The sequence below is a fragment of the Puma concolor genome, chromosome D3, assembly GCF_028749965.1.
Source record: "Puma concolor isolate L17-30 chromosome D3, mPumCon1.1.hap2, whole genome shotgun sequence".
In the NCBI taxonomy this organism is placed as follows: domain Eukaryota; kingdom Metazoa; phylum Chordata; class Mammalia; order Carnivora; family Felidae; genus Puma; species Puma concolor.
The window spans coordinates 992,305-1,008,270 of record NC_141678.1 but is presented as its reverse complement, the minus strand read 5'-3'; the positions used below and the strand labels follow the sequence as shown (position 1 = coordinate 1,008,270).

At 65.8% G+C, this 15,966-nt stretch overlaps 1 protein-coding gene across 2 annotated transcripts in view; it reads right to left on the bottom strand.

Moving 5' to 3' along the window:
* Positions 1-1,861: 1,861 nt before the first annotated feature.
* GALNT9 (polypeptide N-acetylgalactosaminyltransferase 9) overlaps positions 1,862-15,966 on the bottom strand; it is an 82,639-nt gene continuing 68,534 nt past the window's right edge. For both annotated transcript variants that reach the window (XM_086681388.1, XM_086681389.1), the window contains exons 7-11: positions 12,183-12,368; positions 9,449-9,586; positions 8,403-8,498; positions 5,718-5,885; positions 1,862-2,722 (exon numbers count right to left, since the gene is read on the bottom strand). In XM_086681388.1, coding sequence (XP_086537514.1) covers positions 2,576-2,722; positions 5,718-5,885; positions 8,403-8,498; positions 9,449-9,586; positions 12,183-12,368 — 735 coding nt within the window. In that variant the 3' untranslated portion in view covers positions 1,862-2,575. The remainder of the gene's footprint in view (positions 2,723-5,717; positions 5,886-8,402; positions 8,499-9,448; positions 9,587-12,182; positions 12,369-15,966) is intronic.

The window sequence follows — 15,966 nt, the reverse complement described above, 5'->3', positions numbered from 1 at the left end:
GGGGTCCTTCCTGGGGCAACCGGGCGGCCTCAACCACAGACCGGTGTTTGAAAAGCGGACAAAGAAACATTTTTGTGCTTTAAGGCAAAGGAAGCGTGAACTAGAAGTCAGGGTCTCAGGGGACTGCGTTCACTTCAGCGCAGCCCGTGGATGGTGCGAGAGCTCCTTCTGAGTCCAGGGGGGCGGTGGGGGCCGGGGGACTACGCGTCACCAGGAGTTAGAACACACAGGGATCTGCACGGGGTGGGGGGACGCCCACGGCCACGGCCACCGCCACCGCCACGCTGTGACCGCTCAACTGTGCGGGAGCGTCTCCACAGCGCCCCCACAGGGCATGGGCTGTAACAGCAGCGGTGGTGGGCGGGGCCGCCCTCCTTCCTCCCAGCCTGTGACCTTTTGGGGTTCTCTGGGTCCAGTCAGCCACGCCCCCCCCCCCCCCGGGATCCTCGGGGCAGGCCTCGGTGGGGACACAGCTCTCACCAGGCAGTGGGGGCAGAAGTGAATGGAGGTGAGGGAGCTCCGTGGCCCTGCCCCACGAAGAAGGCGGTCTCTCCATCTTGGTTATGGTAGGCCAAGGGCCTCGCCCCGCCGTGGTCCTGCTGCCTGTGGGCCCAGCTCGGCCCCGCCGACCCTCGTCTTCGTGCCGAGGCAGGACCCGGGGGCCAGCCAGGACCCGACAGCACGCTATCAAAACTCGCCGCCTCCCGCAAGGACGGGGCGTGGGGGGTGCTTGTCGAGACACCTTCCGCGTCCCGTGGGCTACAAACCCTCACATTGGCGGTTTCGATAATGCACGGTATGCAACAGCGAGTTTTCTAGGTTTCAGCCGAGATACTTTCTATTTTGAACCACGGGCAATTAGCTCAGTCTGCCCGCCAAGGGCTGCTACCATTTCACCTTCAGTTGGGAAACTTCTGGATGTGTGCCCAGGGCTTTGGCTAGAGGCTGACTCTTGAGGTGTCGCTCACTGCTGGCTTTTTGCCTCCATTATGGTCTTAAAATTTGGGCAAGATCTGAAATAGACAGAGGGGCTTTTGGGGGAGTTGGGTGGGAGCTGGTAGAGTTCTCTGGGGAGAGTGGGGAGGTTGGGGCCGGCCAGGGCTTCCCACAGTGGCAGGAAGCAGGGGACGGGACCCAAGGAAGGAGCAGAGGAGGATGGGGCTGGGGTGGGGGGTGCCCAGGGGGCAGGTCAGAGCCCCCACCTTCCCCAGAGACTCAGAGCCTGAGAGGTGGAGAACGAGTGTGGTCTCACGGCTCCGAGCCCCCCTGGCACTCTGAGAACAACTTTCTGCTTCACAAAGACACTGCGGGGAGCGGCCGTGACGCCTTCCCCGGAGGGGCAGCCGGGCTCCCCACCCCCCGGAAGGCTGACTGCCTGGTCCCAGCTCGGCGGGACCAGCTAAGTCCTGTGTGAAGCAGCCCGGGTGTCCAGGAACCCTGCTCCGGGCTGCTCTACAAGAATGGGGGGGCGGTTTGGAAGTCTCCAACACAGCCACAATTTCTGCCCCGGGGGAGACCCCTAGGCGCCGGGAGACCGCAGTGCGAGGGCTGTGCGGGCGGCGGTCTGGTAGCTGTCCCCACCGCTGGACGACTGAGGCCTTCCGCCCAGAACGAGGGCGCTAGTGTGGGGTACTGGCAGTACTGGGGAGCAGCTAGTGTTGGGCGCACCTGCTGCTGGGCGTAGCGGGCGGTGGCTCTGCTGGGGGACAGGGACGGGCGGGGCCCTGTGATGTTCACCGCAATCATTAAGCGTCGGCCCGCCCAGAGACGGCATCTCGGAGCCCCTGGGACGGCCCCGTGGGGCACGTGCTCCTGCTCAACTCTGGCCCCGGGCGAGAGGGTCGCGCCGGACCATACAGAGGCAGGTGGGTGCGGCTGTGTGCCAATAAAACTTTATTTATAAAAACAGGCACAGGGCTGTGGGTCGCTGTTCACGGACCCCCGCCTTGGAGCAACAAGGCGGGGGGGAGGCGCCTGGCCCCGGGCGAGACGCTGGAACAGGGGCCCGGGCCCCGACCCCGGACGACCCAGCCGCTAGGGCTCCGGAGGACAAGACCAGCTCTGTCCTGTTTGACCCGCTCGGCGCTGGATCGGGGCGGCAACCGGCCTCCTCGTCAGCACTGCCTGGGGCGTCGCCGGGACGGCTGCAGCCGCGACCCCCCCCCCCCGCGTCCCCAACCTTGGAGAGGGCTCTGCTTTGCTCTTCTGGGCTTTTCCTTAGATGGTCAGAAGACGGGAGGAGGCCACGGTCCTGCCCGGCCGGGACGGGAGCTTGGGCCACCCACGGAGCTCACGGGGGTTATTTCCGCGAGTGGGGGAACGTACAGGGGGCTTCATGCAGAAGAGGTGGCCGGCCCGGCGGCCTGGACAGGAATACCGTAGAAAAGGCACGTGATTCCGAGGTGGGCTTGGCTTCGGGGTCTGTGCTCCTGCTGGGCCGGCCGGTCCCCGGCACCTGCCTCCGGAGCGCACAGGGGGCCCCCGCGGTCCCAGGGACGCAGCCCAGCAGGCGGCCTGACGCCCTCCCCGGGTCCTCGGGGTCTGCATCCGGGAGGGCACAGGGCGGGGCTGGCGGTCAGTGTCGCCCGCGCTTGAGCCAGCTCCTGATGGTCCACTTCTGCCCCGAGCATCTCTGTACCACCAGCCGCAGCCCGAAGTTGGCGTCCTTGGACATTTCCACCTCCAGGCACCTGCCTGTGTCTCGACTCACGATAGGGCCGCTCTGCCAGGAGGGGAGACAGGTCGGCATGGACGCCCAGGGGGCCCGTCCTGAGAGCACCTCGGGAGTGGGGTGCTGACCGGCCCCATACAGGTCACTGCATGGCCACCCAAGACTCTGGGGTCTGTTTCCTATTCTCCTGGTCCCTCTGTCCCCTCCTGGCCCTCTGTCCCCTCCTGCTCCTCTGTCCCTCCTGGTCCCTCTGTCCCCCCACCTCCAATCCCTCTGTCCCCCTCTGATCCCTCTGACTCCCACACCTGTTCCCCCCCATTCCTCTGTCCCCTCCTGGTCCCTCTGTCCCCCCACCTCCAATCCCTCTGTCCCCCTCTGACCCCCCACCTCTCTGTTCCCCCCCATCCCTCTGTCCCCTCCTGGTCCCTCTGTCTCCTCCTGCTCCTCTGTTCCCTCCTCCTCTGTCCCTCTGTCCCCTCCTGCTCCTGTCCCTCCTGGTCTCTCTGTCCCCTCTTGGTCCCTCTGTCCCCCTCTGGTCCCTCTGACTCCCACACCTCTCTGTTCCCCCCCATCCCTCTGTTCCCTCCTGGTCCCTCTGTCCCCTCCTGGCCCTCTGTCCCCTCCTGCTCCTCTGTCCCTCCTGGTCCCTCTGTCCCCCCACCTCCAATCCCTCTGTCCCCCTCTGGTCCCTCTGACTCCCACACCTGTTCCCCCCCATTCCTCTGTCCCCCCACCTCCAATCCCTCTGTCCCCCTCTGACCCCCCACCTCTCTGTTCCCCCCCATCCCTCTGTCCCCTCCTGGTCCCTCTGTCCCCTCCTGGTCCTCTGTTCCTCTTGGTCCCTCTGTCCCGCCACCTCCAATCCCTCTGTCCCCCTCTGGTCCCTCTGACTCCCACACCTCTGTTCCCCCCCATCCCTCTGTCCCCTCCTGGTCCCTCTGTCCCTCCTGGTCCCTCTGTCCCCTCCTGGCCCTCTGTCCCCTCCTGGTCCCTCTGTCCCCCCACCTCCAATCCCTCTGTCCCCCTCTGACCCCCCACCTCTCTGTTCCCCCCCATCCCTCTGTCCCCTCCTGGCCCTCTGTCCCCTCCTGCTCCTCTGTCCCTCCTGGTCCCTGTGTCTCCTCCTGGCCCTCTGTCCCTCCTGGTCTCTCTGTCCCCTCCTGGTCCCTCTGTCCCCCCGCCTCCAATCCCTCTGTCCCCCTCTGACCCCTCCACCTCTCTGTTCCTCCCCATCCCTCTGTCCCCCTCTGGTCCCTCTGACCCTTCCACCTCTCTGTTCCCCCCCATCCCTCTGTCCCCTCCTGGTCCCTCTGTCCCTTCCTGGTCCTCTGTCCTCAGGCATCTTCACCCTATCAGCTGTGTCACCTGCCTGCCTTGTTCCTGGGGTCCAAGGAGTGACTAGCACAATGGAGACAGGGCCCCTGAGACAGGGGGCTCCCGCAAGTGCATCCCCACTGCCTGGCATATCCGATCTGCCCACAGGTCACCCACGCAGGCCCTCTGGTCTCCCAGACATCAAGGACCCTGGCCCAAGCCTGAGGACCTCAGGATTGTACACTGTATGTTTTCCTTTCTTTTCCAGACAGCTCCTTCTAGCCATCCCGACCCCAACCCAGCCTCCTGGGGACCTCTGACCCTTGCTGGCTCCGCCCCCGAAACCGTGACAGCTCACCCCTGCAGCCCCTCCGGTCGCTGAAGGTCCCAGCCCCCAAGGCCCAGGGCAGGGCTGCCGAGGGTGTTTATTTGTCACAGGGCTGCCTGGTGGGAGCGGAGGCAGGGAGTGTGTGGGGTTGGGGCGGGGGACGAGACCCGGGATGTCCCCTGGAAGATGCCCGCTGTCAGGTGGAAGAGCCCGGGGCGGGGTGGTGGCGGGGCTGGGAGTGGCTCCCCGGGCCCAGAGCCTGGCTACCGAGTACCAAGGGCAGAGAGTTCTAGAGAAACAGGCCAGACGCACCAGGCCCTTGCCCCCAGGACCTGGCGCTGCGGCCCGAGTGTCTGAGCAGATGTGAGTGGTGAAGACAGGAGAAGCCAGAGCAGGGCGCCCTCGACCGACCAGGGGACGGGTTTGGAGACCGGGAGGCCAGACAGCGGGCCAAGGGAGGAGGGGTGGGGCCACAAGCCCAGGAGAGGCTGGAGAGGCAGGAAGGAGCCCCCAGGGCCCTCGGCACCTGACCTCAGATGCGAGAGCATGCACATCTGGGGAGTTCAGCCGCCAGCAGAGACGGCAGAGATTTAGGACACGAATGGCTTTGAGGGAGAGGGGTCGGGGGCACTCAGCAGGGCTGGAGGGAGGTGGGGTCTCCAGCAAGTCACCAGAGGGCGAGTCCTGGGCTGACCTGGGCGGAAACCTGGACGCCGGAGAAGGGCGTGCGGTGTTTGGGTGGATGCGTGTGGGGTGCAGGGGGAGCAGGGGGGCACAGAGGGCGGGAGGGGCTGCGGAGAGGGCCACACGGAGGAAGGCAGCCGGACAGAAGTGCCAGCGGGATTCGGCCCAGAGCCGCCCGGGGCTGGGAGGCCCCCCTCCTGCCCCTTCCCTGGGGGCCGGCTGCCCGCGGCGACCCGCGTGTCGTTCTGGGCCAGGCAGCATCCCAGCCGGTGCCTGCTGTCGGGGAGGGGCCTGGGCCGGGGTCCCCAGGGGGTGGGGGGACGGGAGTCCAGGCTGCTGCACCAGGCAGGGAGGCCGCCACTGACTCGTCCGCCCCAGATGTTCTCGGGGCTGGAAATTCTAAGCCGGGGCCCAGCAGGGGCTGATTTCGGCAGGGAGTCCAGCCTGGCCCCCGCTTGGCCAGGAGCTGCCCTGAGGGCTTCCCGGTGGCGGTCACACCCCGTACCCTCTGGGAGGCCAGAGGAGGCGGGAGCTTGGGCGGCCACAGTGCTGTGACCAGACCGGCGGGCCCCTCCCTGGCTGTGTGGCCAGAGGTAGGTCACCAGGGGGGGTAGACCCAGGAGCGGCCGATCCAGGACCCCTGTGCCCTCACAGCTCCTCCCCCGCACCTGGGCCCCGGGGGCAGGGGTGGGGGCGGGGGGTGCTCAGTGCCCTGCTGACCTGGGTGAAGTCCCACAGCCGCTGCGCTGGCCGGGCCACGTCCTCACACGTTTTCAGGGCGGGCACGCGGCTCCTGCCGTCGTCCACCAGGCACTTGGAGTCGGGCAGGAAGGCGGTGGAGCCCAGGGGGCCCAGCTGCAGCAACCCCTCAGCGCTGTAGCGCACCAGCTGCGGGAGGACCGCGGGGACGGGCTGGGCGTCAGGGAAGGCAGGGGGGCGGGCACCGGGCGAGCCGGACGCCCCGCTCCCCTGGCCCCCCCATTCCTTCCACCGACGCCCCCCGCAGGACTGCCTCAGGCCCCTTTCCAGAACTTGGCTCAGCCCTCGGCTCCCCGGGGCCCCTCTCTCGGCCCAGAGAAGGGAAGCTCACACGTGCCCTCAGGGCGCACCGCCTGCCCAGAACCACCAGGGGGTGAACGTTCACTTCCGCGTGGGGAGCCAACCCAAGTTCATGTGCGCCTGGGTCCCACTTGTTCGCAAAACACCAGGAAAGTAACCACCAAACCTCAGGCCACCCCAGCCATGTGGCCTTGGGCAAGTCACGTCACCTCCCTGCGTCCGCGTCCTTGTCTGTACGCAGGAGGTCGTGACGGCACCTGCCTGGCTGGGCTACCGGAAGGATCCAGGAGGCACGACACAAAAGTGCTTAAAAAGCAGCTCACGCTCAGTCAACAAGCAGGTGCTACAGCCGCGTCTCTCTCCCCTCCCTGCCCCGTCTTTTCCCGCTCACGCGTGAGCACGTGCACATACAGGCACACGTGTGGACACGCACAACGCACACACACCTATGCATACACGTGCACACATGCACGCACACACCCACACATATGTGCATGTACACGCATATATGCATACGTGTACACACGCACACGCATGCACGCACGCACCCACACGCGTACACACGTGACACACCCATGAATACACACACATGCACACACGTACACGCGCACAACACACTCATGCATGCACGCGCACACATGCACACACGTGTACATACACACACACCCAAGCGCACGCATGCACGCACCCACCCACGTACACACACGTGACGCACACATGAATACACACACGTGTACACACGCACCCACCCACATGCACACGTCCATGTGTACACACATGCACCCATACACATGTACACATATGCACACGTGTACACACATGCATGCGCGCACCCACACGTGTACACACGATGCACCCATGAATACACGCACACACTCGTGCATGCACACGCACATATGCACACGTACACGCACACGCACTGCCCGAATGCACTGCGGGCCCCCCCCCCGAAGGCTGTATTTTCCGGCACAATCTTATGGAACACAAGCTGTAATGCTGCCTCCCGCCCTGCACGCTCCGTAGCTGTGACTTTGACCCCTCCTGTTAAGGGTGGGGACCTACAGTCTCCCCCGGATCTTGCTGGGGAGCGAGCGGACACCACGGACGTGCCGTCTTGACTCCTGAAGCTGGGTGTAAACGGTCGTGACGCCCCTGTTCTCCTGGGGTGCTTGCCCTGGGAACCAGCAGCCTGGGGAGAGGCCACGTGGGGAGGCTCCGAGGTCCTCCTGAGCCGACGGCCGGGCGAGCGCCAGCCCAGAAGGGGATCTGCAGCCTCGCCGTGGCCTGGCTGGTGCTGTGCGAGCCCCTCCAGGAGGGTCGTGTGGGCCACGTCGTTTATGGTGTCCCCTCTCATGCCGCAGGACTCGCTGGGGAAAACTTTGGTCCACTGATCCCCTCCGGTGGCTCCTTGTCGGGCGTGTTCAGAGACGCCCAGCGGGACGTGGCCCCTCACATTGGGTGCCAGCCGGAGAACGGGCCAGCGGACCGGATTTCCTCCCGGAGGCCACGCTTGCCTCCCGGTGGGTGACTGTCTTGTCTCAATCCCAGCTGCTGCGGGACGAAGCTGCAGGAGGCGGCCGGGGGCACCCACGCTCTCCGCTCCAGTGCCACAGCCCGCCACGAACCACCGGGGGCCTCCTGGACACGACGGCTTCTCGCTGCCCAGGCCGGCACAGGTCACCGCGACGTTCCCCCGGACGACGTCCGAGAGCGCGGCTGAGACTCAGAGAGTGCCTTTGGGGGAGCTGGGGGTCATTTGGGGAAAGCACCCTGGGGTCTGGCTGAAATAACAGCAACACACACCAAACAGAAGCACTGCCTTCGTCAGCAGCGGGTCCCCTCGGGGCCAGAATCCCCGGGCTCTCCGCCGGGGCCGCCTCGTCCGCATCCCCAGACCTGCCCCTGTGCCGCCTGGGGCCGCCGGCCCGGGCGCTGGGCATCGGTATGCGCGTTGCTAAGTCCCCTCAGGTGATTCGGGCTGGAGCCCGGGCCGAAGGTCACGTGGGAGGAGCTCAGCCGGTAAGGACCAGTGGGGACCGTGACACCTCCCCGGTTCTGCCCACGCCGCGGCAGACGCCTTCCCACGTGATCCACTTTGGTCCGCACAACAGCCCCGACAGGTTAAGTACCTTTAGGGTCCCATCTGCTGGATGGGGAAACTGAGGCGAGGGATGCGACGTGACTCGCCCAGGGCTTGTTTGGCTCCAAAAGCCCTGGTCTCGGTGTATCTGGGGCGGGGGTTTCCCTGAGGGTCTCCGCGCTGCCCGAAGCCTGGACCCAGCCTGCTGCGACCCGCCCCTCCTGCACGCACCTCCCCCCGTCGTGGGGTGCAGCTGCCCCTCGCACCTGAGAGGACATCCCGTGGCAGGGGTAGAGGATCGCGTGGTCGTCGTCTTCCGCTCCCTGGTCCAGGCAGTAGCCACTGGCTTTGCTGTTTCTCACCTACAATCAGAAACCGAAGGAGAAACCCCGTTGTTGGGGGGTCCCAAAGGCCAGCGCGAGGCCGCCCCCCTTCCCCAAGGGGCAGAGAAGCCTGCTCTGCCGGAGAACGTGAGCTCCAGGAACAGACAGGCCAGCCCGCACCGTCCACCCGGGCACCCTTCTCGCCGCGCACTGAGCGCGAGCCCAGGGCCAGAGGGCGCGCGCTCCTCCCACACGGGGCCCGGGTCCCCCTGGAGCGGCAGACGCCCCGACTGAAGGGAGACTGCCCTCCCCGCCAGCACAGACCAGGGTGACGGGATGGGGACACAGCGTCCTATTGCCAGCTCTACAGAGCTGCGTGCGCTGGTGCAGGCGAGGACCCGTGCGGCGGGCACGTGGACCCATGTGTGTGTTCTGTTTGCACTTACGTGCGTGCTCTGTGCATACGAGCCCGGCTACGTGCGTGTGGATGCGTTGGCCCGCACATCTCCGTGGTCAGGGAGCACCCGCTCACCTGACGTTTTGTGTCGAGTATCGTGCGTCTTCGTGAGCGCAGGCGGGCACCTTTGGGTGTGTGCCCCTGAGGGAAGGTGTGTCAGTAGCTCGCTGTGTGTGCTCGTGAGCCAGACTGTGTGCAAACGTACCCTTTCAGGCCTCACACACGTACACATACGTGTGTGCAGACGCTAACGCACTCAGGGGTCCGCGTTCGTGCACGTGGATGTGTGTCCACACACACGTGTGGATGTGTCTGTGCACACGTGCGTGCGTGCACGTGTCCCTGTGTCTACTCTGTGTGCTTCCGTACGCATGAGTACCCGCGTGAACATGGGCTCTTACACTGCTTCGCGCACGCGTGCACGAGAACCCGTATGCGCACCGTGCTGGCTGGTGGCGGGCACGTGGGTGCGCGTCCAGGCGGGGAGCCTGCCCGACCCGCCCGCGTGGGGCCCCCCAGGTGGAGGCGGTACCTCTCCGTACGTGAGGGTGTCGTTGTAGGTCCGCATCTCCGGGTACACGTTCTCTAGGTACCACTTGAAGCTGCGGCATTTCAGCCTCTGGCGAAGCGCCAGCCGCTCAGACACGTCCCCGAAGTCCACCCCTGGGTTCTGCAAGGCGGGAAGCGAGGCGGGAGCTGGCCGCGTCCCCCCGCCCCCCCGCCCGTGACAGACAGGGGAGCAGCCCTACCCCTCAGGGCTTGACCAACGGCGGCCCCCGGCCCTCCCAGGACCCGTGCTGGCCCGGCTGTTCCCGAAGGGGAGGGCCTGGCCTGTCCTGCCTGCTGGAGACCAGCCCCAGCCTGACAGACGGCCACGGGCTGTGTGCTGGCTCGTCCCCACGCACACACTCCAAAGAAACCACTTGCCCTCGGCCCCCACCCCCGCCCCCTGGGAGACGACCTCTGAGCCCTCGGATCATCCCGCCTGTCACCGAGCGTCTACCTGGGGTTTAGGCCCGACAGTCTATGCCGCAGGGCGATCTCTGGGGGGCTTTGGGCCGTGGTGGGGTATCAGCGTGACCTACGGACTACGGTCAGCCATGCGGAGGCTGGCTCCTGCGTGGACAAGCCCCAGGCTTGGGTTGGTGTCCCTGGTTGTTGACCCACCATGCGGACCGCCACACGGCGTGCCTGGGAGAGGTGCGTGCTGTCTATATGAGCCCTGGGACTCTGTATTCTCTCGCTGTAAGAAACCACAGGCTGAGCAGCACAGCTTTTTGGAGTTCTGGGTCCTTCCAGCCAAACGTTGAAGCTGAGGGTGGCCTTGGGGCCCCCAACACCGTGACAGGCACCGAGCCCTCTGTGAGTGGGTCTCGGAGAGTGCCTTCCCAGGCCAGGGTGCCCGGGGCTCCAATGCCAGCCAAGCCCGGTGGGGAGGTCGCTGCCCAGGGAGAGCCCCTCTCCCTCCTCCACGTGGTGGCTGTGGCCACAGAGGAGCCCCTCACAGCCTTCACACGAGCAGCAGGTGAGTCCGGGCAGGGGGCGGGGAGCGCGGGGCTACAATGAGACGGGGGGAGGGCGTCTGCCAGCCTCTGGTCCGGAGCCGTGGACCCCGCGTGCACGCGGCCTGCAGGCCCCGTGGTGACAATGCCCAGGTTCCCTTTTGAGGGGTAATGGGGTCGTTTCCTGAATGGGGTCCCTTGGTGGAATATGAGGGTTCATAAGGGACTGTGTGCCCTCCTTCCATCTCTGATAAACGTGTGTGTGTTTCCACGGTGTCGCTCACGTGGCTGGAAACTACCGCTCGAGGAGCCTCCGTGCCCCCCACCCCCGTCCCCGCCTGGGACAGCGGCCTTGTGAGCAGGTGGCCCAGCCTGGCCCTCCAGCAGCGTCACCCAGACTCTGGGCACGCCCTGTTGGTTTGGGAGGTTAGCTGGTGGCAGCGAGAAATGCACGTCACGGAGATCAGTGGTGTTTCTGCAACTTGTGTTACGTAGCGGGCGTTCTACACGTGGGCAGATAATCACACACACGTGTACACGTGTGCGCAGGCTCATGACGCGAGATCTGGCGCTTATGGTGTGTTTTTCACAAAGCCGTGTCCGGGACGGGTGTCCCCAGGGCCCCCAGCCTCGCACCCTCCGGTGGCCGGGGAAGCCACACGTGAGTGAAGGCTGGTTCCACAGCCGAAGCGCCGGGACCGGCGGCCTAGACATCGCCCCACGTGAGGGGCAGCCTCTGCTGGGTACCAGCCCTCATTACCGTCACGGAGGCCGGGGAACCGGGTCTTCTGGGTTTTCAAGAGAAGCCAGAATACAGGCTATTTACAGGACTCGGTTGACCACAAAGTAAAAACAAACAGCAACCCCTAACTAGATGTGGGTCGAAACTGCAAGGACCAAAGAGACAGGAAGCAACCCAGGTATCCGTGGACGGTGTCCGTGGACAGAAGGCCGGCTAGACCAACCATGGTCCACCCATATGTGGAAGGTGACCCGGCCATGGAAAGGAAGCACTGATACCCTGACACCCGCCACACGTGGACGGAGCTGAGAACATGGTGCTCCGTGCAAGGAGCCAGACACAAGAGGAGAAGTGCCGTGGGCCCCATTTACGGGAAGGAAGCGTCCGGAACAGGTAAATCCTGGGACAGAGCAGACGGCCGGGTGCTGAGGGCTGGGGGGCGGCAGACGGGGATTAGCTGCCTACCAGGTTCCGTGATTTTTTTGGGGACTAGGCAGGTGGGTGGTCGTGCGGCACTGTGGGTGTGTGCAAGGCCCCAGAACTGCGCGGTTTAAAAGGGCTAAAATGGAGGGGCGCCTGGGTGGCTCAGTCGGTTGAGCGTCTGATGAGACTTCGGCTCAGGTCACGATCTCGCGGTTCGTGGGATCGAGCCCCGCGTCGGGCTCTGTGCTGACTGCTCGGAGCCTGGCGCCTGCTTCGGATTCTGTGTCTCCCTCTCTCCCTCTCTCTGACCCTCCCCCGCTCACGATCTGTCTCTCTCAGAAATAGCCAGAAACAAAAGGCCGCAATGCAGACTCTATACCGCATATAACTGGCCACGAGAAAGCACAAGAAACAGCACGCAGGGTGCAGCGGGGCGGGCGGCGAGCTGGGGCTGCACGCGCTGCCAGAGCCCGCGTCCGGCGAGACCCCGTGCTTGTGCGTCTGCACGTGGGCCCCGGGTCCTTGCTGGCATCACCACGGGGCGCGGCGAGGCTCGCTCGCAGCCGCCGGCCCCCCCGCCCCGCCGCGCCCCGGCTTACGGTCATGGGGATGTTCCAGGCCATGTACACGTGGGACTTGAAGCTGTCCATCCACACCTCCGCTGCCCGCAGGGCGTTGCGCTTGGCGTAGTAGTCGATGTCGTTGTTGTAGGGCTTCTTGCTGCGCTCGATGTGGGCCACGCGGGAGCAGGGGAGCACCTCCATGCTGCCGCCACACTGCCACACCTGTGGGGACACAGCACGGCCGCCCGCGGCCCCAGGACCCATGCTCCAGAGCCTGCTCCGGGGACATGGCCTCCCCTTCCACGTCTCCCACCACATTCGTCTCTCCTGCCCGCTGCCCCCCTGCCCTGTGCTTGCTCCGTGCGGGGGGAAGGGGTCCTGGCCCGGGGGCTTCAACACCAGCCGCTGCCCCCCCGCCGGAGGAACAAGCCCACAATCCAGTCTGGAAAGAGCAGGCCAACCATCCAGACACCCTCGACCCGCGGTGCTGGCCGCGCAAACGCTGCCTCAAGCACCCCAGACACACCCGGTCTCGGCCAAAGAAAGCGTCTTACAGCTGCTTCCCGGAGCGGAGGACTCCCTGAAGTCCCTAACTGTCCCCAAAGACCCTGACCCGCAGGCGCACCGTCCTCTCGTCTGTCTCAGTGCACAGCCTGACCATCCAGACACCCTCTTGGGGCTGCCGCTCACTCACTACAGAGCCGAGCCCTTGTTTGGGGAAGGTGACGGGGGATTCCTGCCTCCTCCCCTGCCCGACTTTGCCTTCAGAAAGCAGGGGAAGGAGGAGGGACATCTCGCAGCTGAGGGTCCCCGTCCTGACGCCCCACACGGCCGCAACAAGTCATGTCCGGGCAGGTGGGACGTCCTGTGTGCAGGGGGAGGCTGGGGGTTCCTCACGGGTTCCCAGCACGCGGCCAACAGTCTCCCCCTGCTGGGCTCCTAGCCCGTGGGGGACCCGCGCTCTGCCCGCTGCACAGAGCCCAGGGGACAGCGCCAGCTCCTTCACGCTGACGGTGGGGACCCTGCCCCCAGCGCCTGGTCCTGGGAGGCTGCAGGGCAGCGGGGAGGCTGGGGACGCAGCTGGATGCCTGCTGAGCCAGAAATGTTCCAGAAGGCAAACACGGAAGCGCCACAGTGGGAGCCTGGCGGACCTGCGGGGACGGCACCGTGATTACCCCCCCACCCTCGCCCCGGGCCTTCTGCAGCCGCCATCACTGTGCATCCTGGAGGGGCCTCCGTGCCTCAGCTGGCCCCTGGTGCTCCCAGGGCTCCCTGCCCCCACCTGTCTCTCCTCTGCTCTCCCCACGGCCCCAGGGCCTTTGCACCTGCCCGCAAGCCTCTGCTCAGATGCCTCCTTTTTGTGGTCCCCTCCTCACTCTCTGATGTGACGCTGCAGCCCCTTGGTCCCGTCACCCCTGGTCTGTCTGTCCCTCTGAGGCCTGCGCTCCGGGACCACGGCCCCACCCACTGCACTCAGAACAAAACGGGTGCGTGGTCAGCACTCAACGCAGGCTGTTCGATGGATGAATGAATTCACGTTCAGGAATCTGTTAGCAACTGCCAGACCTGCCCAGCAGGACTTTCTGCGGTGACGGGCGTGTTCTAGATCTGGGCCGCCAAAAGGTGAGCCACAGCTGCGCCCGGCCACTGAGCCCTTGAAACGTGTGCGGCTGGTGCGGCCACCCTGGAAGGCGCGGCCACAGGACAGGATGGCGGGAAAGGCCCCGCTCGGTCTGGTTCAGTGGCCTCAAGCCTTAGTTACGTGAGGGCGGCTGGACACAGACTCGCACGTGGGGCTTTGTGGGCGAGCTCAGGGCCCCGTCAGACCCCCATCTTTCCTGGGCAACATTCGGCCACGGTCTCTCTCCTCCGCTCAGAGAGGCGAGAGCGTTTCCGGACGGCGGGAGCTGGGGTCATTCTCCCCGTCCTCCGGGCTGGGCCCCACAGGGTGCTCAGGGTTGGGGGGCGAGGGCCGCAGGTGCCTGAGGTTAAGGGGGCATCTGCAACCTTCCCCAAGCTGCTGGACGCGCAGGAACACGCCCGCCTGGCATCCCAACAGCACCGTGGGCTCAGGGATTTCGGGGTGGAGGGGGGACATCCCCACTCGCTCTGCAAGCACCCCAACGGTGGAGGAAAGGACAAACGCCCGCCGACCAGGCCTCACCCAGGTCGGCGTGCTGGCGCACAGCCCCCATCCCGGAGCCCGGCCGTCAAATCTCTGCATTGGAGCCCGTGGACGCCCCTACCGAGGGCAGAGACCGTCGCCCGAGCCCCCGGGTGCGTGATTTGCGCACACCAGAGAGGGGCAGAGCGGCCGAGTGCCGGGTCCCAGCTGGGGCCCCAGGACACCCTGCTCGGGCCTCAGCTCCCTGTGCCCCGGCCACCACCATGAGGACGAGCAGGGGCCGGCCCTCCGGAGAGGGCGTGGTCGGCCCATGGCTTCGCGGGCTAAGGAAATGGCTCCTAAGCCGCAAAGTCCGAAGGGAGGCTCCCCTGCCGGGAGCTACCTGATGCAGCTGTGAGGGGCGGCTGCACGCGGGGGCTACGCAGCAAACCCTAGTCAACACCTGCTGCCCGGGACAGGCCCCGTTCACGCCCGCTGACCTGACGTCCTGGTCCACAGCAACTCTCAAGGGCGTCCCGGTGGATGACGAAGCACGCGGTCGCCTTGCTCTTGTCGGAGGCCTGCGTGCCCGTCACACCAGTAGGTGTGCGTCCGAGAGGGGGCTGCACCGAGGGGCCGTCCGCCTCCCCCACAAACACTCCCAGGGACATCGCCTGCAGGTCCCAGCGAATGACACGCTCCCCTGCGCCGAGTGGAGGCAGCGAAGGCCGCCGTGGGGGGTGAAACCCCCCCGGGAGCCTCGCCCACGCCCCCAAACCAGGACAGAGCGAGCAGGATGTAGGCAGGTGAGCTCGCCCAGGGTTCTGGGCGTCACCGGATGGACAGCTGCTGTGCGGGGCAGGAGCGAGGTAGGGCCGGCGGGGGCACTTCTACGTGGAGGTGACGGGGCCAAGGCTCCGGTGACATCATGGACCCCACTTTCCCACTCCCTTGTAGCTAGAGGAGGCCATGCCAGACAGTTCTGGCCAACGAGACGAGAGCAGAGGTCTCGGGGTGGGGCTTGTAGGAAAGCTACGGCTTACCCTGATTAGAAAAAAAAAGAAACAGACTCAGCTGCAGGGCCCTTTGCCCTTCTTTCTGGATACGGATGTGAGGTCTGGAGGAGTGGCAGCCACTCTGTGGCCGGGAGGCAACCATCGTGAGGCTCAGGGTCTATACAGCAGGGCCGGCCGGCCGGCGGAAAGTTAGAGCCGTCAGCTCCGTGCTTCGTGAGAAAAGCGGAGCCCCCCATCTGCTCAAGCCTCTGTTGGTGGGGATCCTGTCGCTGTGTTCCTGACTGAGGAGGCTGGACTAGGTGGTGCCGGGAGGACAGAAAGCCCAACGACCCCGTGTCAGTGCGGCGCAGGGTTAATTCCGGTGGAAACAGGGGTGGAGGCACCGAGAGGTCAGGAGACGGGCCCAGGGTCACACGGCCGGCTCGTGGTGCGGCAGGCAGCCTGGAATGTTGCGTGAACCCCTCTCAGCCCGGAGGCGCCACGGAACTGAGTCACACCCGCCTGTGTCTCAACCAGTAATTATCTCCGTCAACCCCATCAACTGCCCCCCAAACAGAACAGCAGACGCGAAGGGGGGACCAGGCGTCAGGTCGGCAGGCAGCCGTGCACAGGGAAGGAGCGCGGGGCGGGGGGACCTCAGCCCCTCGGATCCCAGCTCCTCGGACGTCCTGCCGGTGCCAGGGGGCGCGTGGTCACCGTG